The 27889-nt window shown below is 38.7% G+C and overlaps 1 protein-coding gene across 1 annotated transcript in view; it reads left to right on the forward strand.

Annotated features, from left to right (window-relative positions):
* The window catches only part of cwc22 (CWC22 spliceosome associated protein homolog), an 83543-nt gene extending 62211 nt beyond the window's left edge, over positions 1 to 21332 (forward strand). Inside the window, exons 15-21 of the mRNA XM_048598772.1 lie at positions 3486 to 3546; positions 12049 to 12126; positions 12533 to 12685; positions 14914 to 15041; positions 17183 to 17284; positions 17387 to 17622; positions 20365 to 21332. Of these exons, the coding sequence (XP_048454729.1) occupies positions 3486 to 3546; positions 12049 to 12126; positions 12533 to 12685; positions 14914 to 15041; positions 17183 to 17284; positions 17387 to 17622; positions 20365 to 20957 (1351 nt within the window). The 3' untranslated portion in view covers positions 20958 to 21332. The remainder of the gene's footprint in view (positions 1 to 3485; positions 3547 to 12048; positions 12127 to 12532; positions 12686 to 14913; positions 15042 to 17182; positions 17285 to 17386; positions 17623 to 20364) is intronic.
* The last annotated feature ends 6557 nt before the right edge of the window (positions 21333 to 27889 follow it).

Here is a 27889-nt window from a genome sequence, read left to right on the forward strand (position 1 = left end):
CCACCTGTTCAGCAGGGATTGAAAAACTTGGGAGAAGCTGCTCGGTGCAACAAAGTCAAAGACCTTGGGACTATTTCAGAACAATGTAGTTCCTTTCCTGAACCCAGTGGCATGTTAACATGTTGATAATTGTTCCCATGTATTTTGTACACCAAGGAATCAAGTTCCAACTCTTGAGTTTGGTTGACTTCCAAGATTTAAAAAAAAACAAGGAATCACAGGTCCGTAGATTCAGTCCTCATGCTTCAATAGTCCAGGTTACTTGCTTAGCACATTTCAATATCTATACTCTGTGCTGTATGTAGTATGTTTACATTTATACAAACACTTCACATTTCTCTAGCCAAGCAGAAAGCTCATCAAAGCTTTTGCAATAATGAATAGAAAAATATGAATTAGAAAATAGTAATAATGATATTTCCCAGTTTCTTCGTCAATCTTGATGCATAAGATTGGTTATTTGTTGAAAATAGCATTACTCCATAGGAGTTCTTCAGGTAGTATCCTGGGCTCAACCATCTTCACCTGCTTCATCAGTGATCTTCCTGCCACCGTAAGGTCAGAAGTGGGAATGTTTGCTCTTAATAGCACAATGTTCAGGATCAATCGCAACTTCGCAGATGCTGGAGTGTATGTGGCCAAATGCCGCAAGGTCTGGACAGCATCCAGGTTTGAGCTGACAAGTGATAACTGACATTTATGCCAGACAAGTGCTAAACAATGACCATGTCCGACAAGACCGTATTTACCCACTGCCTGTTAACATTGTGATATTGCTATCACAGAGACTCCCATTATCACAACCCTGGGGATTACCATTGAGCAGAAACTGTACTGGACTAGTCATACGAAGATGTCTATAAGAGCAGATCAGGCTGGGAATCATGCAGAGAATAGGTCCCTTTTAAGATCAGCGAGGTCCTGTGTGTGGAGCCACAGGAGATGAGCAAGATTCTAAACAAATATTGCTCGTCAGTATTTACTGTGCAGAAAGACATGGAAGTCAGGGAAATAAATAGTGATGTCTTGAACAGAGTCCACATTACAGAAGAGGAGGTGCTGAAGGTCTTAAAACACATAAAGGTAGATAAATCCCCAAGAATAGAACAAGCTAGCAGAGGAAGTGGTGAAGGCTGATACAATTACAACATTTAAAAGGCATCTGGATTGGTACATGAATAGGAAGAGTTTAGAGGGATAGAGGCCAAATGCTGGCAAATGGGACGAGGTCAGATTGGGACGTCTGGTCAGCACGGACGAATTGGACTGAAGGGTCCGTTTCTATACTGTACACCTGTATGACTGTGAGAGTGTGTAGGAGGCCAGGGAAGAAATTGTGCGGCCCTAGTAGAGGTATTTGTGTCATCGACAGCCACAAATGTGGTGGCGGAAGACTGGAGGGTGGCTAATGTTGTGCCATTTGTTAAGAAAGGCTGTAAGGAAAAGCCAGGGAACTATCGGCTGGTGAGCCTGACATCAGTGGTTGTTAAGTTTATGGAACGGATTCTGAGAGACAGGTTCTTTGTGTATTTAGAAAGGCAAAGACTGATTAGCGATACTGAGCATGACTTTGTGTGTCAGGAATCGTGTCTCACTAACTTGATTGAGATTTTTTTGAAGAGGTGGTCAAAAAAATAGATGAGGGCTGAGCAGTAGATGTTGTCTGCACGGACTTCAGCAATACCTTTGAAAAGGTTTCGCATGGTAGACTAGTTAGTAAGGTTAGATCACATGGGAACGTAGGGAGCTGATAGCCGAGTAATATTATCACTGGACTTTAAAGCTTTTGAGATTTGTAGCTCGGGTTGTGAATGAGGTTGTAGACTTGCTCACTAAGCCAGTGTGTTTGATTTGCAGACGTTTTGTCTCCTTGCTAGGTAACATGGTCAGTGCGCCTCTGGTGAAGCATCAGTGTTCTGTCCTGCTTGTTATTTATAAGCCTCGGTTTGCTGGGGTGGCTGGCATCCCCTCCAGTTCTGTCTTTCAGTGGTTTGTATGTCAGGTCCAGTTCAGTGCGTTTGTTGGTGAAGTTCTGGTTGGAATGCCAGGCCGCCAGGAATTCCCTGGTATGTCTCTGTTTGGCTTGTGCTCTTCTGGATGCGTTGTCCCAGTCGAATTCATGTCCTTCTTTGTCCATGTGTATTGAGACCAATGAGAATTGGTTGTGTCTCTTGATGGCTCGGTGGTGTTTGTGAATCCTTATAGTCGGTTTTCTTCTGGTGTGGCCTATGTAATGTTTCTCTCAGTCCTTGCATGGTATTTTGTACATTACGTTAGTTTTATTGGTTGTGCGTATGGGATCCTTTACGTTCGTCAGTAGCTGTTGCAGGGTGGCTGTTGGTTTTTGGGCTACCCTAATACCTTGGGGTCTGAGTAGTGTTCTGGTCATGTCTGACATATCTGATGTACAGTAGGGTGACTAGTATGGCTGGCTGTGTTGTGTCTTGTTGTGGTCTGTCGCAGAAGTCACAGCAAATTGTGCTTTTTGCATATCCATTCCTTGTAAAAACTTCATATAAGTGCTCCTGTTCTGCTTTGAGCAGTCCCAGGTTGCTGCAGTGTGTTGTGGCTTGTTTGAATAACAACCTGCTATAGCTCCATTTATGGGTGCTGGGGTGATTGCTGGTGTAATTAAGAATCTGGTCCATATTTGTGGTCTTTCTGTATATGCTAGCCTGGAGGTCGACGTTGTTCTTATGTTCTACCGTAATATCTAGGAAGGATAGTCCAATGTTATTCTCCTCTTCTTTTATGAATTTTATTCCTGTGAGGATGTTTTTTATGTGTCAGTGGGTTTCTTATAATCTTGTGTTTGATAATCATGAAGGTAGCATCTACATAGCAGACCCAGAGTTTGGGTTGTATCATGGGGAGCTCTGTCCGTTCTAACCTTTGCATTACCGCTGCAATCAGCCCTGATATTGGGAATCTCATTGGGGTTGCGTTGATTTGTTTGAATATACGGTTGTTGAAGGTGAAGTGGGTTATCAGGCGCGGATCCAGCAGTTTCAGGGTGCTGTCTTTGTTGATGCAGTTGGTGTTGTGGAGTGCCTGCCTTCATGATTCATCCAGCAGTGTGGCAATTGGCTTTTTGGCTAGGTCAATGTTTATGGATGTAAATAGTTCTGGGCTGTTAATGTAGAGACCCACGTAATGTTCTGGGGATGTGGGGTTCAAATCCTGGCAGGGCAGATTGTGGAATCTGAAGTCAAAGATCTGGATCTAAGAGCCAAATGATGACCATGAAGCTCTTGTCAATTGTTGGAAAAAACCCATCCGGCTCACTATCCTCCTTGAGGGAGGGAAACTGCCATCCTTACGTGGTTGAGTTGGGCCGAAGGGCCTGTTTCCTTGCCTAATGCCTCTGTGATTCTAAGTCAGGACTGTGATGTTTGTGTGATTTCTATTTGCATGAAAGGTCTAAGCAGATGATATTTTGGGGCTTTGTTTAATTATGTTCTATGTCAATTCTTATATTTCTACAGTTTGGACTTTGAAGAATGTGCTCATAAATTATTGAAGATGGAATTTCCTGAAAGTCAAACTGTAAGTATTAATGTACATAGGCTCCAGTTATCTTTTAGATGTTGGTACGGGTGCAAATAAGATAGTTGAATGATCTTGGAACCCATATGGAACATAACTGATCTAAACTGTTGAGTCCCAAGTGCTTTCTGACTGCTGTAATACTGTTAAAAGTAGCAATTGTAATTGTACCAGCAACATTGGTATAACCTCATTGTGGAGAAGGCAAAGAAGCCAGGAGCAACAAGTGTGGAATTCTGAATGCATTTTTGAGAATGCAGAAGAAATTTATTGAAGGGGATTTAAGTTTCGGAAGTTTTATCATGACGGGTTATGTTAAATGTATACAATGGTGTGTTTCTGTGTTTATTGTTTTGAGCATATGAAGACAGTTGCAGTACCAGGCCATTTGGTCTCTCAGGCCTGCTTTGACATTAATTAAATGTTGGCTGATGTGTCTGTATTTGGAATTCAACATTCCCGTCTAGCTATGACATTCCACAGCCTAACCTCTGCCTTAAGAATATTTAATAACTTTGCGTCCACCACCATCTAAATTGAGTTGCGCAGTCTCTAACCTTCAGAGGATATACATGCCATCCCTGTCATCCCTGTCATGAAAGGGTGTGTTGTGACCCACATTGTTTGTATCATACGCAAATAACTTGGAATCAAATTTTGTTATATGTCAGAAATTTGAATAGACTGGAAACCATTTGAACAATGACATCACGAATGATCTTCATTACCTATTTTTGTCATTATGAATTTTGTATTAAATCCACAGAAAATTTGATTTTTCCTTTTTTCACAATATTAAGTTTTTTTTTGTACTATCAGATATTATGCAAATATCTCTTTTTGAATAGAAGTTAACCAGAATAGTGTATTTCCCTTCAGCATCAATTAATTTGCTTTTTAAAAGGTAAAACATTTGTTCCACAATCACGATGAATGCCTATTTTCCAGTTAATAATTGCCGAGCTGTCTCCTGGAATGACTGCTACCTGCTTTGATTGCTTCACGAGGCATTTCACTGTTCTTCTTACCATTCCAGTTCTGTACTTTATTTCATGAAATCTAGGCCATGTTAAGCTCATTTTTTGGTTCAACTTAACAGCACACTTAAGAATCATTATATCCCTTAATAAAATTTTTCATGTCCTCTGCATACAAAAAACTCTGTCGTCATTGTTTGTAGCTCTGATGCCAAGTGTCAGATGGTTGACTTTGTGCTCATGCCCTTTACCGGCACCTTGTTAACCAGCTCTAATATTGTTAAAAAATTTCCACCTTCACTTGTCTCCCAACTATTTCTATGTCCATAATATTGTCAAATTGCCATGTGCCTCGAAGTCTTGAGAGAGAGGAATCCAGTCGATTCCAACTCATCTTGCAAAATAAACACTGTTGACTAATGCTGTTGTATCAACAGTGAAAATTTCCTCAAAATGTCAGGAAGACTGAAACTCTTATCTTATGTTCCCAGTCCAATTACTGTTCCCTAGTGATTGTTTCACCCTGAATCAGGCCATTCGTAAATGATTTGTTTTTGACCCTGATATGAGGATACTGTTGCCTCACAGCACCAGGGACCCAGGTTTGATTTCAGCCTTGGGCGACTGTCTGTGTTGAATTTGCACATTCTCCCCGTGTCTGCGTGGGTTTCCTCCGGTTTCCTCCCACTGCCCAAAGATGTGCAGGTTAGATGGATTGGCCATGCTAAATTGTCCATAGTGTCTAAGGTGGGAAATGCAGGGATAGGGTCGGGGGTGGGTCTGGTGGGATGCTCTTCGGAGCGTTGGTGTGGACTCGATGGGCTGAATGGCCTGCTTCCACGCTGTAGAGGTTCTCTGAAATCAATGAGCTTCCAACTTCAGATTTCCTCCATTGCCAAGGCAGCCTTTGCCATTTTGGTGACATTGCATGCCTTCGTTCCTGCACCTGCTCACCCAAGGCTAAAATTATCATGTAAATTTTTATTACTCCAGACTCAACTGTTTCATTGGTTTCACACCTTGGCTTCCCACCTTGGCCCCTATGTAAACTTGAGATTAAGCAAAACACTTCTCCCTGTATCCTAACCCATATCAACCTCTGTTTACCAATCATTCCTTTCTCATTGATTTACATTGGCTCCTTGTCCAACATCCTTGTTTTCAAATGTTCTGTCGTGGCACTTCTCTGTCGTGTACTGTCCTCCATCCGTCTGATATTTCTGCATGGTTGTGATTCTGGCCCATTGTGCATCCACAATTTTGTTTGCTCCACCAATGCCAGTTGGATGTTCTCAGAATAAAACTGACCTATATGACCAAACCGTTCCTTGTCTTGACTGTCTAACAACACCTTAAATGACTTGATGTTAAACTTAATTTAGCCACATCACTGAACCAAATGCAGCTTGTAAAGAAAAATGTAACTGACTTAATTTTAGAATTTTTCTGAACCACATTGAAATGAATTAATTCTGTTATGTCGTATATCAATGTGGGTTTTTCACAATAATTGTGGAACAAAGATTGATTTAATTTGCGTTCAATACGTTTCAACATCTGCTTTCAGGTTTACACAACTATTATTTTAAACTGGAAACAGAGTCCATTTTTGGAGTTATCTCTACTCTTAGCAAAATGTGTCAGCATTTATTATTTTTGTTTTTCTTGGGCTCACTGAAGGGATTATATTCTGCCTGTACAAAGAAATTATTCCATCTGGTGTTGCAAGATATAATATGTATGGCTCCAAGCATCTTCAGATGCTTCATCAATGGCCTTCTCTACATTATAATCTCAGAAATGGGAATGTTCATTCATGATTGCACTAGGTGCACCATTTGCAACTCATCAGATATTGAAGCATACCGAATCCACATGTGCTAAGACTTGGCCAACATCAAGACTTGATCTGATGACTGGCAACAATCTTTGAACTAAATTGATGTGAACTACTAAATTGAGTACCAATATTTTTTCATGTTGTTTTGATGAATATTTCATGAAACAAAGCTTAACTCTTCGCATTGATTACAAGACAGGGTGCCAACTTGAAAACAGACATCTGATGAGAGCAAAACACATTTTTGTAGAAAGAAATGACTGGCCATAGCTGTTTTATTTCCTGTCAATAAAAAGCTTAGAAAGTTCCCCAAGACTAACTTCAAGTTCAACACAGTTGTGACAGTAGATCACAGTGCAAATTTGCTGTAAGGTCAGCGTCCTTAATAGCTTAGTGAGCTATGGGATAATTTGAGAGATTCTTGGTTGAAATCTCAAAGAAGCAGTAAATTAATCTTCAGTTGCCAGTTCAAATGTGACCAGTGGTGCAGCAACAAGTTAAGGAGTTTCTGATTTGATTGCTGTGTTACTTAACATATTGGGAGCAGGTGTAGACTTGATGGCCCCCGCTCTGTCATTCAGCAAAATGTTGCTTAGTGGACCTTAAATCTGCAAAAACAATATACAATAGGGGCTACAACAGTAAAGCGGGTACAGGAGCAGAAGGACCTGGGTGAATACGCACACAGGTCGTTGAAGTTGACAGGACAAGTGGAGAGGGCAGTTAATATAGCAGTGTGTCCCTGGCTTTATTAATAGGAGCATAGAGTAAAGGAGCAAGGTGGTGATGTTGAACTTGTTTGAGGCATTTGTTGGTCCTTAGCTGGAGTAATGTGTACAGTTGTGGGCACTACGTTGAAGAAAAGATGTGAATGCATGGAAGAGAGTTCAGAAGCAATTTACAAGACTGGTTCCAGGAATGAGAAACTTCAGTTATGTGGATTGGCCGTAGAAGTTAGGACTGTTGTCCTTGGAGGGAAGAAGGCTAAGAGGATATTTGAAAGAAGTTTTCAAAATTATCAGCGGGCTGAATAGAGTAGATAGGGAGAAGCTGCTGCTGCTTGCAAAAGGAAAAAGAGTAAGACCGTATAGATTTAAAGTGATGTGCAAAAGATGAAAGGGTTATGTGATTTTAAAAAATGCCATTTTCACATGCGACTGGTTTGAGTATGGAATGCACTGTCTGGAAGTGTGGTGAAGGCAGGTTCAGTTGGAGCATTCAAGAGGTTATTTGGACAGAAACATTTTCCAGAGGAAGAGGGGAAACATCAGGAGATTGTGAACTAAGTAATGATGTTCGTTGAAGACTGCTGTAGGCAAATGATTTTCCTTGATCTCTCAGTAACCCCAAAATCACTACCACCACTTGGGTATTTCTGGCTCATGCTGAAAAAGGATGGTAACACAAGTCTGAAATGGGGTCTTTAAAATTCATATCCGAGGACACCCAGATCCCATTGTACCTCAGAGTTCTGTATTGTTTTTCTGTTCTTCCTGCCAGACATGATTCTCCACACGATAGAATCTTGGAATCCCAGCAGTGCAGAATGAGGCCATTTAGCCCATCCAGTCGACACTGACCCTCCAAAGAGCATCCCACCCAGACCCCCCACCCCTGTAATTTGCCAGTCCATCTAATCTGCACATCCTTTGGACTAGGAAGAAACTGGAGCACCTGGCAGTAATCCATGCATACTTGGGGATAATGTGCACATTACTGTGTTTGTTCTTTCACTGACTTAAAATGACTCCTCCTGTATGTGCAGTAGAAGCAGCAGTCCACGACTAAACTCGGCTTCTTTTAAGTTCTGTGGTATACACTTAGAGCTTGTTGCTGCAGAATGTACTGTGCAGTGCTTGCACTGCAGAGGAACCACCTCCGGGAGTCTTCACATAAAAGTTCAATTTCAGATTTTCATATTGAAAGTAACAATGTGTCTTCCACGTGACATTATTTCGAACCGGCAAAATTTTGCCAGTGCCTGATGCACCTGCTAAATCAAAGCCTCATGTTGCTGATGAGTGCACACAAACTCAGTAGCAATTTAAAACCCCTTCTACTTCAAAACAGTGCAGTTTTCAAAAGGGAATAGAACCTAAAAAACAAACCATGATGAAAATACACTAAACGCAGCGTTCTTGTACTGATAACACGAACTGTAATGGAACTTTAGTCTTCAACTATTATAGACTGATGTTGTTTTGAACTGTACGAAAAGTTCAGAAGTGAACAAAGTGTCTTAAGTTCAGGAACTTCTTAATTTAAAAGCGTAATAAAGTTTGCGTAATATCCAACCGGTTTATTCTATTAGCCCTTTTGCCTCAATTTGTGAAGGTATCTGGTTCAAGCTTCAATCCAGGCCTTGAGCGTACATTTCAGTTCAGTTCAGTTCAGTATAGTATATAATGTTGCTTTATCAATGATGGTATCTATTGGATAAGATGTTAAACTTTGACTAGTCGTTCTGTTTTGGGGATGCAGGTGCATTTTGAATATTCCAAAACATTATCTGAAGATGAGGATGGAGTGTGACCAATTATTGTATCCTTAACTCGCAATTCCACTGATAAACCATGCTGGCAAAGCTAGTCTCACATCCATTTTTGGTCATGTGGCTATTTTGTGGGATGTTGCAAATACAACATACCAATTTCAGGACATGGCAATGCACTCCTGAGTTTTTATTGAGATTTTAATCACTTATTCTCAAGTAAGAGCATCCCTTCTCTGCATTTAGTTTTGAAGCCACGAACTAGTACTGTACTGGTGCCACGCTGTAATAGCTATCATTGTGCGAGTTATGCAATCATTAACTTTATGCACTGAGTAACAAGATTTTGCATACAAATGTGTTGTTAAAGAGAAAGTTTACAAATTAGTATCACAGAGGGTATGATCATAAAAAATTCTGAATGAGTTACACTTAACTGAGGCCTCCAAAAGATGTTACAAGTTTAGCTGCCATTCACCAAAGAATTAATTTTTCATGTGTAGCTGCCATTTTGTACGATCAACTGTGCATGATTTTAAAATGTAAGTGCAATCCATACAGGGAGGGACCCAACAGGAAGCCCAGAGTGGTGAGAATGAATAGCTCACTCTGAGAGTCCATTGCAGGAGGGCCTGTTAGTAGAAAATTCCATTTAAAGTGCTGTTCCTTAAAACTGTTTCCTGCTGAGTAAGGCCCTGTGAAACTTAACTTCATTTTTATCTTTGATTCCCTTAGGAATTAATGCTTAAATTAAATTTGGTTTTTGAGGAAAGCAGCTGCATCTTGAAGGAAGGGCTTCCTGTATACTTGACTGTTCTGAGTTTTTATCAAGTTTTGTGATAGACAAAAATAAAAATTGGACATTGAGTAGAAGATAGATGGAAGTGATGAAATGTAATCGAAATGAAAGGTAATCACTTCACATTATGAAAATTCAAGTTGCTGCCAGCTTGCATAGATCCCATATGAACAGCCCAGCTGTCAACTTTTCCGAACCTTAATGCCTGATTTTTGTCACATTAAAATGAGTACATAGCAATATTGAGAAAGATTTTGTGTAGTTCAAGTCTGGAAAAATATGGTCTTGTAATTTTACTGTGAGGTAGGCGTTGCCAGCATGGTTCTTCATTGCACTGCCTAAAATGTCATATACTCTTTTTTATCAGAAGATGCAGATTCATTAACTCAGATGTTCTTATAGCAAGCTCCAGTATCTTTTGAATGATGGAAAATTAATCAATGTAGTTTTTGATAATTATTGTGAATAGATCCTTTCTATACTTGTTTACTGGTTAGTCAATGGACCTTGCAAGAAAAAGCTCAATGAGCCAAGCATTTAAAGCTGGGAATTTTGTGCAGCATATTTTATTCAAGTATTATTGAAGTACAGTAAAACTTCCAACTTGTAGTAAATAGATGTGTCTGCAAATAGTATACACAGTAAGCTAAAATACTGGGGTTAGTTGTACAGTTCATCCTGTGCCAAGATAAAATGGAATGTGTATCTTTGTACTGTGTAGTTTGAATCCTTTATCTACACTCACACGTCCTAAAGCAGTTCTGTGCAGTCTTGGCATATTATGGGAAACAAACATTGAAATTTGGCATTCCCTGCAGTTGCAAAAGACTAAAAGCATTTCTTATTCAGGCAGGACATTGAGGTAACAAGAGGGTCTGATAACTGAATGGACCTTCCTTATACTTTCCCAGAAAGACCTTAAACGGTGGTCTTTCCCCACTATGCCTTGGGCAGCAGTCGCCCCCAAGCTGTGGTGCATCTCTTAGCACATAATCCTGGACCTTAGAATGCGCAGTCTGCAACACTCAGTTGAGCTCAACTCATTACACTGGAAGACCAACAAGTTTCTGGCAGACCAGAGAACATCTTTTACCAAGTTGATGGTCCTCCAGGTAGTGTTTGTCTCGGTATGCGTTCCAGGGAACAGCCCAGAGAGCACAGAGTAGTGCGTCACGGAGCCACTCGGGATGAACTTTGAGAAAAACCACTGCATCTTTCTCCAGACCTTCTTTGCAAAGGCACATTCCATAGAGATGCACATACAGAAGCCGTAGCCAACCATTACTTAGACTGAGTCCCAATGCTCATTGTCACTCTGGACAATAAATGTTGATCAACTAATTGGTTATGGAGAGCATCGCATCCAAAGCTGATCCTTTCCTTCTGTAATATCCACAATGCAAGAAAGTTTGTGGTTGAATGAAATTTATAGGAACTTGAACTAATTCACCAACCTTCCCACCCCACAAAAGGTTTAGGCCCAGGCTAGAAGAGCGAAGGACAGCTGAATCTTAATGTGTCCTCACCTGTAAGCAGCTACTCAGTTACCTATTGGAACTTGACTCTGGAATTTTAAAGATTCTATTGCTTTGTCATCTGTGGAATCAAACTTCTATCCACAAAGGGCACTGAGGGAGCAATGCATCAATCAAAGCAGCACTCTTCATCTGATATATCATGGTGATGAGCACCGAAACCAGAAACTCGAATATTTTCCATTCCACACCACACAGGCCTTGATCTTGCTATGTTAATGTTTCCAAGTACTGAACTGCTTTTTGATGGCACTTTTGAAAGAGATGGTAACACTATATAAGTATTATATAGCTGGTTTCTTTACAAATCTAACTTGTGTTGATTATTAAACTGTAAATCCAGTATAACTAAAAGAGGTGGATATTGACAGGTGTGCCATCAGTAACTCTGAGAAAATATAGGTTAATGGCATGGGCAAACAGATGAGGCATCAAGAGCTATCGTTATGAAGAAAGCTAGCATATTTGATAGTTTGTGAAGAGATTTAAAATGGTAAGACATGAAATATACTGGGTATCAACTCATTTTAAACTGACATTGCAATTGAACAGCTAGAGCAAGTAAAATGGACGCATATTCATAATTAATTTGGACTATTCATGTGTAAAATACAAAAAGAACCTTTTACCATGCTTGTTCTTTGTAACTCAGCTGACTACTTGATTTTGCGCAGAAGTGGCTGAAATGAAACTCAGGTGGGGTGAAAGAAACTGATCATTTTTCACTGCTCACAACCATTCTCAAATGGTGTTTAACCATTTCCTTCGCTCTTTCCTTATTTTGCTTGATGATGATCATCAGATTACTTTCATCTGTTTAAAAACGAAGGGTTAAACCAGTTTCTTTTCTATCTTTACAGAAAGAATTATGCAACATGATTCTAGACTGTTGTGCACAACAGAGAACATATGAAAAGTTTTTTGGTCTTTTGGCTGGGGTGAGGCATTCATTGCAATTCTCTGTATTGTCATTGGTAATTTGAACTGTTTAGCACCGTCTGTATTCAGTTTCAATTATTAGCAAAATAATTGGCCAAATTATTAAAGTATGTATTCAGGAATTCTAACTGCAATTTTTCTCCAACAATGTGCTCTTTCATTTTTTCATAGTTGAGCATTGATAATTTTAAACATTTGTCCTTGAATATGATTTTGCTATGAGATAGTAAGAACTGCCGATGCTGGAGTCAGAGATAACACAATGTGGAGTTGGAGGAACACAGCAGGCCAAGCAGCATCAGAGGTGATCTGATGCTGCCTGGTCTCCTGATTTTGGTGTATTGGTTCTGGTTAATGTCGCTTTGAACACGCAACAATTCTCGTAATATTTCATTGTTTTTGCAGCGCTTTTGCATGTTGAAGAAGGACTATATGGAGGCATTCGAAGGAATCTTCAAGGAGCAGTATGAAACAATACATCGCTTAGAAACAAATAAACTACGCAATGTAGCAAAAATGTTTGCACATCTCTTGTACACTGATTCAATTCCATGGAGTGTAAGTTAGAGTGAGCCAGTAGTGACATTGCACTTCATTGTGGTTTCTTTAAGAACATGGTGCTTTTATGTTTATCCACAGTTATGGACAATAACCCAATGAGGCTTTCAGGTTAAGTGAGGTAGAAATACCTTTACCGTATATCACAAAATTTGATCTTTCTCTACAAATTGTCGTGGGGGAAATGCATAATTGGGATGGCACATGATGTTACGGATTACTCAGTTATCACTCTATTTCAAATAAAGCTGGTTGGACCAGTTCAGTGATGTAACTTGTACATAATTCACAACTGAGCATAGCATGTTTCAACTGCATTCAATTCCTTACAAGAGTTGTGTAGCATCCTGCATAAGTTTAATGTCCTTCGTAAATGCTGTGTTTTCTACAACTCTATTACCTGTGTTGATACTTGCGTCAACTCCTTTTCATCCATCACTTGCGTTGTCTCTGCCAGATAGTGTGTTGATTTGAAAATTGTTATCCTTTTTTAAAATCCCTCTTTGGCCTCACCCCCTCCCTATCTTTAAACTGCTCCAGGCCCACAAGCCTCCAAGGTATCTGAGCTTTCCTAATTCTTGCCTCTTGGGCAACCTCAGTTTTAATAATGCTGGACCAAAAGCTGCATTGGCCCTCAGCTCTGGAATTCTTCGTCTAAACTTCTTCAACTTTAACTATCTTGCTTCCTTTGACATGTTCCTTCAAAGCTTTTTCTTTCACCAAACTTGTGACTATCTGCCCTAATCACTTTAGTTGGCACAATGTCAAGTTTTGCTTTATGATGCACCCATGAAGTGCTTTGAGATGTATTGTAATGTTAAAGGAGTTGTACAAAAACTTCATGAATCAGTGAGTTTTAATAGTGCTAATGTTAAAATATGTCAGCTGAGCATAGTACATCGCAATTTTCTACCAGCTACCATTTTGCTTATGTCTTAGATATCTAATTGGACTGACATCTGAGAGAGAACTTCAAGGATCAGTCCGTTTCATTCAGCCAGGAGCAGGGGAAGAACTGCATTTAGCTAAAGAGCTGCAGTTAGCTTGCTCAGAGAGGCCGCCTTCACAGCAGCTGTGCTGAACATTTTAAATTGGTCCAAAATTGTAGAAATACTTCCTAAAGGAATTACATCTTGTTGAATCTCAAGCTATGGTGAATTGAAATACATAGAAGTTACAACAGAAAACTGGCCCAACCAATCTGTTTGACTGTCACTGAAATGCTCATCCACTGTACTGTCTGCCCCAAGATGCTTTGTCTTCCACTTCTCAGCCAACTGTTTGACCTGTTTTTAAACATTGGTATCACCTCTACTTCAGACAGTCATTTTAACAAAGTATTTGATAATTTTAAACTTTCTTCTGTACTAAATTTCTTGTATTTAATTTTAAATCTGAGACACTTACTCAAAACTACTTTGTAACTACCAACCATCAGTTTTTGTGTTTTGATTCCCGTCACAAAGCAATTTCAAGCATATTTCGTCTGTTTAACTGAAATGATCTCAAAATCTGAACATCCTTTATATTTGTATTTTCTCATGTCCAATAGCTTCTGCATGATTTCCGCAGTACTGACTATCTCAGTAAAATTTCTACAATGTGACGCTGTACACTGTGCATGACTCAAACTATAATCTTAAAGATTTTTATATAAATTCACAATCAACTTGTATATTCTGTACTTCTGACCATAAAACATGAGGATGCCGTTAATTTTATTTAATGCTGCTATCCTTGAATATGTCTGCAGAAAGACGCTTTGATGGCAACAATTACTTTTACGTTTTCCAGTTTTCATGTTTATTTGCATATGGAGGGGAACCAAAAAAAGTGAGCATTTCTTTCACTTCTGAGGAACTCGTACTACTTTTAAGTTTTGCAGCTTTCACTGAGTTAGTTCACTATGACACTTTTACTTTTGAAAGTGGGTAGATTCATACACTGAACTTGGATCATGGCTCACTCAGTCCTGAGGAGGTGAGCAGACAACATTCGGGTTACCTACCCATTGTTTACCTATTAAGAACAAGTATTTTAGAATAACTTTGGAAATATGATGTTCAAGTATTTTGTACCCTTATGTTGTGGTTATTCTCCTTGTGCATTTATGTGTTGCAAATTTATGATATTGCTGGCAGATGCAATGTTGGAATTTTAACAAGTTGGTAAATTTATCATAACATTTAGGGTAAAGTCTCAGTTCAATTTTTCTCCCTTTTTTGCAGGTACTAGATTGTATCCATTTAAGTGAAGAAACAACAACATCTTCCAGCAGAATCTTTGTGAAGATCCTTTTTCAAGAGCTTTGTGAATATATGGGGCTACCCAAATTAAATCAAAGGCTACAGGACATGTAAGTGCAAACTATATTGCATGATAGTTTGTTCTTGTGACATTTAAATCCTTGGTGTCATAACTACAACAGTTAACTGATTTGGTTCCAAACACCCTTTTATTTGACAAATATGTCTATTTATTTCAAAAGCACACATTGTGAAACAGTACTTAGAAACTTTGTTCTAACTGAGGATGTGTGAAAGATTGGACAGGCTGGTACTGTATTCATTGGAGTTGAGAAGAATTAAATATATATGATACTGAGGGGATTTGACAGGGTGGATGCTGAGGTGATACTTTCCCATTGTGAGATAGACCAAATCTAGGGCACACAGTTATCAATAGAGGAGATGAGGAATTTTAGAATCTTGAGTCTTTGGAACTCTACCACGGAGTGCACCGGAGGTGAGGGATTAAATACTTTCAAGGCAATGCTAGGTAGATTTGTGACTAACCACGAGTTAAAGGATAGGTGGAGTTGAGGAATTGAGGCCACAATCATTTTACTGAAAGGCAGAGCAGAGAGGGCTGAATGGTTGAATTTGTATTCATGTCAGTGCCCCAGTATGAATAATTCGGTTGAACTTGACTGAACTCAAATCGCATGCAACCTTTCCAGCTCACAGGAAGAAGAGAATTCTACATTTCTTGGCATCACAAGAAAGCAGGAAAATCCTTTGTAACCCTTGGTTCAAATACTAACTTGTTTTTGGTTCAGAAAATTATGGGCAAATGAGGTTTTAAACCCTAGGTGGTTTCTTATTGCTTAAGAGTGACTTGAATCAAGTCTCTTAACTGGTAAGCCACTCCAGAGATGGCCCTGATAAGAAATCCCCTGTGTCTTAAAGCATCTCCACGGTAAATAGCAAACACAGTGACTTGAAATGAGAGCAGAATACTGTGGATGCTAGAAATAAACAAACAAAATGCTGGAGAATATCAGCAGGTCTAGCAGCATTTGTGAAGAGAGAAAAAGTTGATGTTTTGAATCTGATATGATGACTTAAGAACTCGAGTCCTACCAGACTGGAAATATTACCTCTGTTTCTGTCATGACTTAAAATGATTTTGACATTTGCTGTGGAGTCAGCCAAGCCTGAATGTTCTCGAAGTTGAACGTGCACGTATCGTGGTATTATCAGGTCCAGGAGACTTGAAACAGTGCCCGAGCTGTTTTGAAATTCAGTGATGGAGCTGTTCTGGTTTGTCTGCTCATCCCTAAAACGTCTTAGCTGTAAAAAGTGATATGTCCAATGGAAAGCATTCACTTTTTAAGAAGTCATAAATGGTTCCTTTAGAAAGTGCAGAAGAACTTTACAATACTTTGACAAGCTCCCAAGAAATGCATAATTAGTGTATTTTGAAGTACACCATTTATATTCTGAAGGGCTTATTATAGGGCATAGCCAGTGTGCCCAGTAGGCAATAGGTTCCCAATAGCCCTTCGGTATCGCTCTGTCAAAATCCTGAAAGTCTCTTTCTAATCAAATTATGGGTCCACCGAGAACAAATGAACTGCAGCGATTCAAGAAAGCAGCTCACCACCACCCCCTCAGGGGAAAATCGAGATGAACAATAAATGTTAGTCCAGTACATCCAGTGAATGAAAAAAGGGGAAAAATGCGTGCAGCAGCACAGTAATTGGTCATGTGTACAGCAGACGACAGGTTGGGTCCATGCCAAGCAACCTTGCCTTTGAAATGTCTATGTCAACGTTACAAGGACCATGTGCTGCAACAGATCATGAGCAATAATTGAAATTAGAGAGAATATAGGTCATAACTGTTAAAGTGTTATAATGTTATAACTGAAAGAAACCTTTTAACTTGTGCAGAATATGTTTTTAAATGTTTCCAAGGCCGTCTGAAATAAATATAGGATTGAATTGTAACAAATTTACATCTGAAGCTGTATTTATGCAAAGTTTGAAATGAAACTGCTCTTTCCCATTAAAATTTGATTTTAGCTTACTTGATTAGACAAAAACAAACAAGAAATTCATGAAGTTTGTTGTTTAGCACTTGAATATGTTGTAGAAATTTTTTTGATTTTATTTTAATTGAAAGTATATAATTTGATTATAGTGAGATTCAAAAAGCAGAAGAATTGACATAATTTCATGATTAAAATTAATTTTTTATCAAATGCTTTTCCCAGGACATTACAGCCTTTCTTTGAAGGTCTCTTTCCAAGGGATAATCCACGCAATACGCGATTTGCTATCAATTTTTTTACCTCTATTGGTCTTGGAGGACTAACGTATGTATACCTGCCTATTTCTACTTATAATTTCTTTTCACCCAGTATTTAATTTAATTTGTGTTTGGCTCCAATAATATTTGTTTTACGCTTCCACTTCAGAGATGAATTACGAGAGCACTTGAAAAATGCACCAAAAATAATAATGACCCAGCGACAGGATGTTGAATCATCAGATTCTTCTTCGTCATCTTCATCCTCGTCTGATTCAGATTCAGATTCATCGACTGATTCAGGATCTGAAAGCAGCAGTAGCAGCAGCAGTGACAGTGACAGCAGCTCTGGATCCTCGAGCGACAGTGACTCCTCATCTTCCAGCAGCAGCAGCAGCGTTTCAGGTTTGTACTTTTTCAGTGTTTTTGTCCTGCTGCCCCACACACCCTACACAAAAAGAATTCAGTCATGCATCCCTTTACTGTCTAAAGACACAAATGATCTTTCTTCAGTACTACTGATTTTGCTGTCAAATTTATGCCTAAATGTTGCACAAAAACCGTATTTTGAAATTCCTTTGATTCACTTTCCACGGTAACTGAGAGAATCTTTCAAGTTTGGCTTTTTCATGTGTGATTGGAAAAGTACAAGTATAATATGAAACCTCTACAGTATTGTCAACATTGGAAAATTCATTTTATTAAATGATAATCTGTTTTCCCAAATGTGATATATTTGGAGACTGGGCTTCTAATGCAGTTTCTAATAATTCTTAAACTGAGGTGTGGTGTATTTGGGAAATTAAGCATTTCAAGAGGCATTTCATATCTTCGAAATGTTGGAGCTGAAACCTAATGGACATTGTTTTGCAAAGACTGTATTCAGATGCAGGAGCTTGACATTTGTACCAATTGAACAGTTACGGGACACAGGCTGTACAACATGGTTTAGCATTGTAACGTTTTCAGATTGTCTGCCAAAGGTTTTGGAAACATTTTAGCATTCCAAGCCCAAAATCCTTAAATTAAAATGCTCACCTTCAGATCTCTGAATTATTTCCATTTTCTCTCTCATTGTTTTCACCTTCCCTTTCCCTTCAGCTGAAAATATTGACTGTTAGTTGACGGATCATTCCATGGCAGCTGTTGTTTTGATAAATTTCTCCAATTGCTACCGCTAATTTCTAAAAGCAGTGATTTAACCTTCCTTACTGTCAAGGGATAAAGACCAATTTACTGCCCATGCCAGCTTCAGCTAAGATCAGTAAATTTGACAGTGTTCCCTTTTGCCTTTCCTTTTGACATGTTTCCATTCCAGTGGACTAGTATTTGGGGTGAATTCTCTGGTTTTGGTCTTATTATTTATTGATAAATGCAGTAAACTGAAGATCTCTAACGTTCTCTTGTGGAATAAGAATGCCAAAATACAAATAGCAAGCATATGAGTAGAATATTGCTTTTGACCTTAATTGAACAACTTTGCCCCGCAATTTAGTTTCACATTATGTATTGAGAATAGGAGTTGGGCAGGTATTTTCTACTGTTGTGCTGAAAGGTTTTAACTTTTTTTCAGTTTAGATAGAACATAAGTTATTGACAGGTATTTTTTTGTTAATATCTGTTCATTGTTTGTGCATATAACAATTCTCATCTGTTGAGTCAAAAGAACAAGTTGGCATTTATAAAGTGCTGTTTAGTGGAGAATAGCATATACAATGTAACTCGTACAGTTTCAGTTATCTAACATTTTCAAAAGTATGTAAATTTAATTTGTAGTGCAAATCTGAAACTGAACTAATGCCATCAGAAATTGTGTTTTCATTCTCTTGATATGCTTTATGACAGATAGACTGTGATAGACAGGTTGAGTTTAACTGAACCATTATACTGAAGTGCAAAAGGAAAAAGTTAGAAGGTGTATCTTTAGTAAAGCCACAGATGGCTGCACTCTGTGAATCAGTTTGACTTGACTTGACCTGAACAGACAGATCCTTAACACCAAATGGATCTCTATAGCCTGTCAAACTGAGCATGGGTGAGCTTCTTTACTGTTACTTCTGTGTGCTCAATTAAATTGATTTTCTAATATACCATTGAATTGATGTTCCTATTTGTCTTCTGAATTTTTGAAACAGATATTGGAAAGTGTAATAACTTCATGCTATGACAGCTAAATTTGTTTTTAGCTCTCCGGCTAATATTTTTCATGAGTGGGACAGGTAATATTGCACATTTAACTGAGGGATGATAAAAAGTATCAAGTAAGTAAATGTGACTCCACGGGCAAATTATTCTGAACAGATGAGTTCCATTTACTTTTGGTGTGGTTGAAATTGAAGAAAATGGATTGAAGACTCATTAAATACTGATAAATTTTAGTATTAAATAGGCACTAAGAAGTGAAGAAAGTAATGTAAATTTATACATTTATACACAATGAGATTATCTAATAGTCCTGAACAGCTGCAAGCAATCTGTTGAAACCACTGTTCATATCCACTGTCTTAATAAATCTGAGCCATTGGGAGAATATTGTTTTGTAGAAGGTGATATTACTTCTCCAGCTTCCCCAAATGCATTTCGTTAACATGCAAGTTATGATGCACCTAAACTGCATTTTATCCCAGATTCTAAAATATGTACAAGGACTGAGTTACTGAACTGAACAACTCAATCTGTTGTAATGCATTTTTCTGGAAAGTTCTAGGGAACTATATTTCTTTCACTTTTCCCTGGCCACAAGGTAAATTTCATATTTACTGCTTTGCTGGTGCATTACAATGTGAAGCCCAGTTTTGTTAATTCTGCAGTTATGTGGTAATAAAAGAGGTGTTTGTGCATTTTGAATTCTGATGCCCCAGTTATTTCTTTGTTTTTGTAAATTCTAATTGAAATTGTGATTAAAATAATATAACTACAATCAGCGATTAGGCTGAAATTCAAATTAGCATACAGACAGATGGATGCTAAATGGCAGCTCCTCATTTGGCATGTACAATTAATGTAATTTAGTTTGAATTTGAAATAAAGTTTGTAAATCTACCTATATCTTACAGAAGTACATATATCTCCATTTGTGATAATGTAGCCAAACAGGAAAACATTTAAACATATACATTTACAGTTATTGACTTCTTTTCTTAACAGATGATTTAAATTCAAAGAGCAAGAAGGTACAGAATAAAAACAAAGAGCAAGAAAAGGCGGACAGTAGAAAACAACCAAGTGAAAGAGAGCGATCTGGAAAAGAGCAGGAAAGCAAGTATTGTGGCAGCAGTGAGGAGCAGGAAAGCAAACTAGATAGAAATAGTGGCAGAACTTACAGACAATCCAGAGACAGAAGAGATGAATCGACGAGGCATGATCGAGAAGAAATACATGAACGAGATCGGAAATGTTCCAATCGGGACAGAGGTCGTGACAGAAACAGAGACTTCACAGATAAACGTATTGAAAGCAGAAAAGACACGAGAAACCATTCTCGTTCTGAAAATGACCGAAACAGCTCCAGGAGTAAAGATAACCATGATCACTACAGTCGAAGAAGAGAAAAGTCAAAATCTAAAGAGAGAAGTCGCAAGGAAATGACCTCAAGAAACAGTGAGGAGGACCGCCCCAAAAATGGAGTGGATAAGCGATCAGGAAAGCATGACCGTCAGGAGAGCAGATATTCTGAGCGCTCTAAGGATTACAGAAAGGACGAAGATAGGTGCAGAGAAAGTTCCCCAAGAAGACACTAAATAGAATTTAGTGCTGTTATTTGGAAAAACTGCATTGCCAAAGCTCTTGGGGAAGTATCAAGGCCACAGCAAAAAGAGAAGGAACCACGTCTTGCATAGAACTGCTGATCTGTATGTAGTTTCCACTGGAACCTTACAAACTGCTATTTCCAGTTGTCATATTTTGTAATTAATAAAAAAAAAATCTGCATTTCAAATAAATTCTGAGGAAATACCTTCAAACAATTTTTCCTTTTGGACAAATCTGAAAGATGTGCAGATTTATTTTGTGGACAGTGATATCTTTGATAATGCATTTATAGAGGATTTGACATTCTCTTGCTCCATGTAAATGTTTTGTTTGTCAATTGAAATAAAAATCGTGCAGATATGTCACACCTGTGAAGAATTTTATCAAGCATCTATATAGTTCAATTTGTATTATGTTTCAGTTTTAGTAAGGTCTGTTTTTACCATTAATGAGCAAGGTTAAAAATCAATGTCAAACAAATAGATCCTTGAGTTTGGTAAGTAGATGTATTTTTTTTTATTTAAAGTACGTACTGTGAAGTTAATTAAGTCGAATTGGAAGTATGCAAAACGTGAATTTGAGATAGAAAGAAAAAGCTATATCCAGAATAGAAGTTGTTTTGCTCACAGTCAATATGTATAGTAGAATTTAGGATTATTACTTCAAAGTGCCTTTTCTGAAGTAATGGCAATGGGCATTGACTGCTGTAAATTTATGGGTGGATTGGTCAAGTCAGTATAAGTCAGTTCAAAGCACTAACATTGCACTACAACTTAAATGAAAGGTGTTAACGTACTTAAGAATGCTTAAAATATAATCCTGCTCATTCTATGATTTCACTATAAAGTTTGATTTTACTTATACAAACATAAAATTAGAGTGTGTTCAGAGCAGTATTGTGGAAACCAAAAGGTTACCATTTACTACTGAGATTTCTCAACTGAATCATAGAATCTCTACAGAGTGGAAGCAGGTCATTCAGCCCATCAAGTCCACACTGATCTTCTAAAGAGCATCCCATCCAGACCCACCCCCTACCCTATCCCTCTAACCCTGAATTTCCCATGGCCAATCCACCTAACCTACACCTCTTTGGACTGTAGGAGGAAACCGGAACACCCGGAGTAAACCCACGCAGACACAGGGCAAATGTGCAAACTCCACACAGACAGTCGCTCAAGGGTGGAATTGAACCGGGTCTCTGGCACTGAGGCAGCAGTGCTAGACACTGTGCCACCATTCTGCCGAAATGCTAAGGACATCTCATGGTGTTCGTACCCTTTATATATTTAGAAAGCCTGGTTAGTAAGTTTGCGGATGATACCAAAATTGGTGGTATAGTCGACAGTGAAGAAGGTAATCTAAGATTTGAAAGGAATCTCGATCGCTTGGGTCAATACACTGAGCAGATGGAGTTTAATTTGGATAAATGTGAGGTCTTGCATTTTGGTAAAACAAATAATGTCAGGTCTTATACAGTTAATGGTAGGACCCTGGGTAGTGTTAGCAAACAGATATTTAGGAGTTCAAGTACATAGTTGTTTGAAAGTTGCATCGCAGTTGGACAGGGTGGTTAAGAGGCATTTAGCACACTTGCCTTCATTGCTCAAGCCATTGAGTATAGGAGTTGGGACATTGTGTTAAGGTTGTACAGGACATCTGTGAGGTCAGTTTTGGAGTACTGTGTATCGTTCTGGTCACCCTGCAAAGAATATTATTAAATTGGAGAGGGTTCAGAAAAGATTTACTGGGATGTTTCTGGGACTGGAGGATTTGACTGAAATGGATAGGCTGGCACTTTTGTCACTTAGAGCATCAGAGGTTGAGGGATGACATTATCTAGAGGTTTATAAAATCATGAGGGACATAGATAAGGTGAATAGCAATGGTCTTTTCTCTAGGGTTGGTGAGTTCAAAATTAGGGAATGTATTTTTAAGGTGAGAGGAGAAACTTTTTATAAAGGGACCTGAGTGGCAACTTGTTCACCCAGAGCGTGTTTCATACACGATATAAACTGCCAGTACAAGTGCTAGATGCAGGTGCAGATACAACATTTAAAAGACATTCAGACAAGTACATGATTAGCAAGGGTTTAGAGGGATATGGGTTAAACACAGGCAAGTGGGACTGGGTTTAGTTTGGGGAAACTTGGTCGGTATGGATGAGTTGGAACAAAAGGTCTGTTTCCGTGCCTTATGACTCTGACTTTATTATTAATAGCCAAATTTTAAGCCATAATATGCTATTGCTTTGAGGTAGTAAGTGTGCAATTGACATAAACTCACAATGTTGTTGAATTACTTAAGACTGAAAGTGCAGATTGGCAGCTGTGAAAGGTTTATAAAATCTGGTTGTTATGATGGTATTGAATGGGTTAATGATGAACCACTTAAGCATTTTTCAAATAGTTTTTAGCTTAGTATAGTTTATTAAAGTCATCTAAACGTGGTCTACTTGTACCTATTTCAGAACTCGCGTTGCAGTATTTGCTCATTTTTAAAAGCTAATTCTCTGAAAGAGAGTAATGACGGTAAGGCAACATTTATTACATGTGCCTTGTGCAGCGTGATCATGACCAACGTTCTTTTGATAGAGATGGTGCTTATTCAGTTGTTTTTGAGAGTTGCTGGATCTAGGTACATCATTAATGAATGAATGTCATTGTATGTCCAAGTCAGAATGGTGAACGTCTTGAGAATTTGGCTGTTATGATAGTATAACCTAGCTGCTACTATTGCGGTTCTCTTTTTAAATCAGGACCATGATTGATAGGCATTTGGTAGTACAGAAGTTGATCATTTCTGAAAAAGGACATATTGTGTTGTCGCTTTTCATCTTCCACTAATCAGGGCAATGCGTCAGAGTACCAATAAAGGGGAAACCAACATTTATACTATGTCAGGAAGGAGTGCTTTTTGGTCGGAAAGTGGACTCTGGTAGAGACATTGCCATGGGGAATGTAGCAGTTAATGATTGACTAAGCTGCCAGGCAGGCAGGTTGACTTTGGTCAGGGCATTGCCCAGAGAGTGGTTGTCACGTATTTTATTGAGTTGAAACAGGCATTGTACATGCACATGTCATTTCTGTCTGCTAACAAGGCCCTATGTAGCTTCCAGTACACACAAGTGCACCCTAAGGAGGGCTCAACTGATGATCCTAAATTGGTTAAAAGGAAAATATTGCAGATGCTGGAAATTAGAAAGTGCTGAGCAGGCCTGGCAGTCCCTGTGGAGAGAATAAGAGTTAACTTTTGAGTCTGATAGGAATGTTTATTGGAATTCCAGGGAACCTCAGCTCCAAAGAAGAGTCACAGTGGACTTGAACTGTTAATTCTGTTTGTCTCTTGACAAATGTTATCAGACCGGTTGAGTTACTCCAGCACTTTGTTGTTATCTTAAATTGATTGTCAACGTAACTCATCACATGTTGAGCAGTATCCAGTGAATGTTGTGCATTGGAAAAAGTTACTTTGTTGTTGGACACTGTGTGGCAACAAATTATCTTTTCAGCAATATGCTACTGAAGAAAGAATCATTGTTGCAATGAATCTTGTTTGTCCATCACAGCCTAAGTGCAATTCGGGTTGTACTTTGTGGCTGAGGGCCAATCAAGTAGGTTGCTTTGTCCAGAATGACACTGAGCTCCTTTCCTGGTGATGAACCTGCACCTGCCCAAATGAATGACAAGTAAGCCAGTCACACTCTGCAAGCTTTCTTGACAGTAGAGAGCCTTTGAGAGCTGAGGAAGTAAGCAGTTAGGAAATAATCGGTTTGCAGAATATTGGTTTTTACCTTGCCAGATCTGAATTTGGCTGGTCATGTTGAGCTTTGATTGGTGGTGGTTGTAAGGAATTCAATAATGCCTTATCTTTACAAGCCAGGGCAAGACAATTCGCTATTCATTTGTTGAAAAAGGTCATTGTTTAGCACATATGTGGTACTTTTTCACCTGTGAGCTAGCTGTTCACTCTGCAATTTGACTGGACCAGGAACTGGCAGATTCTGCTGCCATCTAACAAAATTCCTGTCTCAATTCAGAGTCATACAGCGCGGAAACAGACCCTTCGGTCCAACCAGTCCATGCTAACTGTAAACCCATTTCAGGAGTACAACATAACCCTGGCTAAACCCATTTTTCCTGTCCTGTCCACCCTCGCCTCTAACAAGAAATGTGAGGATCCCATAAACGTTTTCCTTATTAGACTGAAACTATCAAATTTCTGGCCCTCTGCCACTCCTTCATTTGGCCCTTTGGGCCAAATTTGCTTCTCTGTTCCCGTGGACTGTGATTTTTTTTTTTGTTATTTCTTAACTTCCCTGCCCCATTAACAAGTTCACCTTGCCAATGGGACCCACCTCTTCCTCCCTCAACACTATGCACATTAAATAGCTAACATCCCAGCCTTCCATGTTAGTTCATGTTAACTGCTTTCCTTCAGATACTGTCTGCTGCACCTGCTTAAATCTTCCATTGTGAACACTTCTCAAAAACCCAAGTTACTACTCATCTGAATCTGAATTTTGTCTCTCAAACACTTAAACATGCAGCTGCCTGCTAAATCAATGCCTGTTTTTACTGTAATTCCATGTTTGAACGGTATCAATCGGCTTTCCAGCCCTGTCACATCAAAGCACAAATGACTTTCCATGTGACTAGGAAACACACATGACTGGGAACTAAATTGAAGCGAGGCTTGTGAACAACTGCGTGCACAGTGTTCAGGATGTCATTGTTAACTCTGGTGTTTCCGATACTTGTAGAAATGCAATGAAGTCAAAGCAGCAGCTGCCCCCCACCACATTAATGAATTGATTCCATGGCTTGCCTTATTACAATGAATCTATGAAGTTCATGCTTATTTGGCCTTTTAAATTTTGCACCAGCAAAGTACCCTCCACTTTCTGCCACAGTTATCTGCCCCCCACTCAAGTGGCTGGGGCCAGTTTATGCACAGGAGAGAGCAACTTGAGCAAGTATAGATGGCATTCAAGAGGATGATCAAAGAATAGGGCAGGAAATTGAGACTCTGAGGAAAGAGATGTTGGAAGGTTAGGACTTTGGACAGGGGAGAACAGTGAAAGCAATGGGGAGGCAAGGAGAGGATGATGATGGAAAAAGGGAGACTGTTGAACAGGACTTGGAATATTGTTAAGTGAGAAGAGAAAGTGAAATAAGAAGATGAAGGGCAGCACGATTGTCTCAGGCAGGAAAGAAAGCAAAACTGGTAAAGGATATTGAGGCAAGGGTGATGGGAAAAGAGAAGTGAGGTTGACTGAAAGTGAGGCATAGGATTCCTTCGAGAGTCAGGAGCAGTAGCAACAAAAGAGGGAGCAGTAGAAAGAAAAATCAGCCAGAAAGGATGTGGTGAAACCTCTAGTCCTTAATAGTTTAAATATATTTTTTTTTTTCACTGCTTGGTGAATGGGGAACATGAGTACAGATGAAATGAAGGAGGACTCGCAGCAGCCAAAGTTCATGTTGTGCTGAGGAACATAGCTTAAAGGAAAAGTAATGTTCAAAAGAGAAGCAGGGAAATGTTGCTTGTAACTATTTTTTGCTGTTGCCTCAAGCAGACCTTTTAAGGATGACTGTGGAAATGGTAAAACTAATCTGAACCTGCATGGCATATGCTCCACCTATGTTTCCATCTATTTTGTAGAAGAATCCAAAACAAACATAGAACTCTTTTTCAAATACTTTGGTTATTGCAATGCTGATTTCACAGTTATCTGAATAAAATGAGAATCTTTGTTACATTCCAAAGTTCTGCCCCCAAATACAGAACGCAGGATTTATTGAATGCCAGGATGTTTGATCGGCCTTACTATGTCATTGATGTATCTAATAGGAATTATTTACTTCTGTTAAATAGAAAACAAACTGGTTTCTAGACAGATATCAGTTTTAATGTGCATTACGAGTTATGTTGGAAATCCAGGCAGCATTATCTAACTCTTTGAACAAATTAAAACTTGAAAAGCATAAATTGAGTATCTCTGCGTGTAGTGATGTTTCATGGGTCAGCTCTGCAGTGACTTGAAGAAACAAAGATGTTTCACTTTTTTGTTCCCAAAGTGTTTTTAATTTGGGAATGATTTGTTAATGATTCTTAAATAAAACGTGAACTTCTTGATTGAGTTGGTCATCTCAGGTAACTCAGAAGCATGAATGTATTGATTTTGTTTTAAAGTATGATTGATCTGTCGAGATTATGTTGCAATCACGTCATATAAGTATGTATACAGTAATACAAGTTAAACAGAAATTAATCTACTTAGTATGCAATAATGTATGCATTCAAAGCATTTAGAATTGTATAGTTAACGTTAATCATGTTTCTGATGTGATCATATTAATTTGTAGTATCTTTTAATTAAAGGAGCTGTATGCTTTAATCTGTGCCTGACTATCCTTTTTAAACAGAAAGCCATTTTAGGTTTCAAATCTTAGCAAGATCTATTTTTCAGAAACCATGTAGCTAATCTTAGTTGAAGTACCATTATGCCAAGTCAGTCATTTGCAGCACAGAAGGAGGCCATTTAGTAAATTGAACTCATGTAAGCTCCTCACAGAGCAATCCTCAGTCCCACTCTAGTTTCACGAAATATATAAAGTGTCACACAAAAATGATATATCTATGAAACGCTGAATGTTTTATTATTGCTCAACCTTCTTAAATTATGGCAACATTGTTCAATTCGCTATTGAGTTCCTGATTTTGATCACATAATGTACAGGAAATACCAAGTGGAGCCATCTTGGATGAAAGTTCAAGCTGTTTTTGTACTGATTGAAAGTGTTTGTAAGCCATACTGGTATAAGTGTAAAGTTATGCCTCAGCTTCCTGGAAGTGCTATGTCTGATGCCAGGTCAATGGCAGAAAAGAAAAAAAAGGGTATAACAAGTTGCCTACCAAAAAA

This window comes from Rhincodon typus, chromosome 7, assembly GCF_021869965.1.
Source record: "Rhincodon typus isolate 14 chromosome 7, sRhiTyp1.1, whole genome shotgun sequence".
Taxonomy (NCBI): Eukaryota; Metazoa; Chordata; class Chondrichthyes; order Orectolobiformes; family Rhincodontidae; genus Rhincodon; species Rhincodon typus.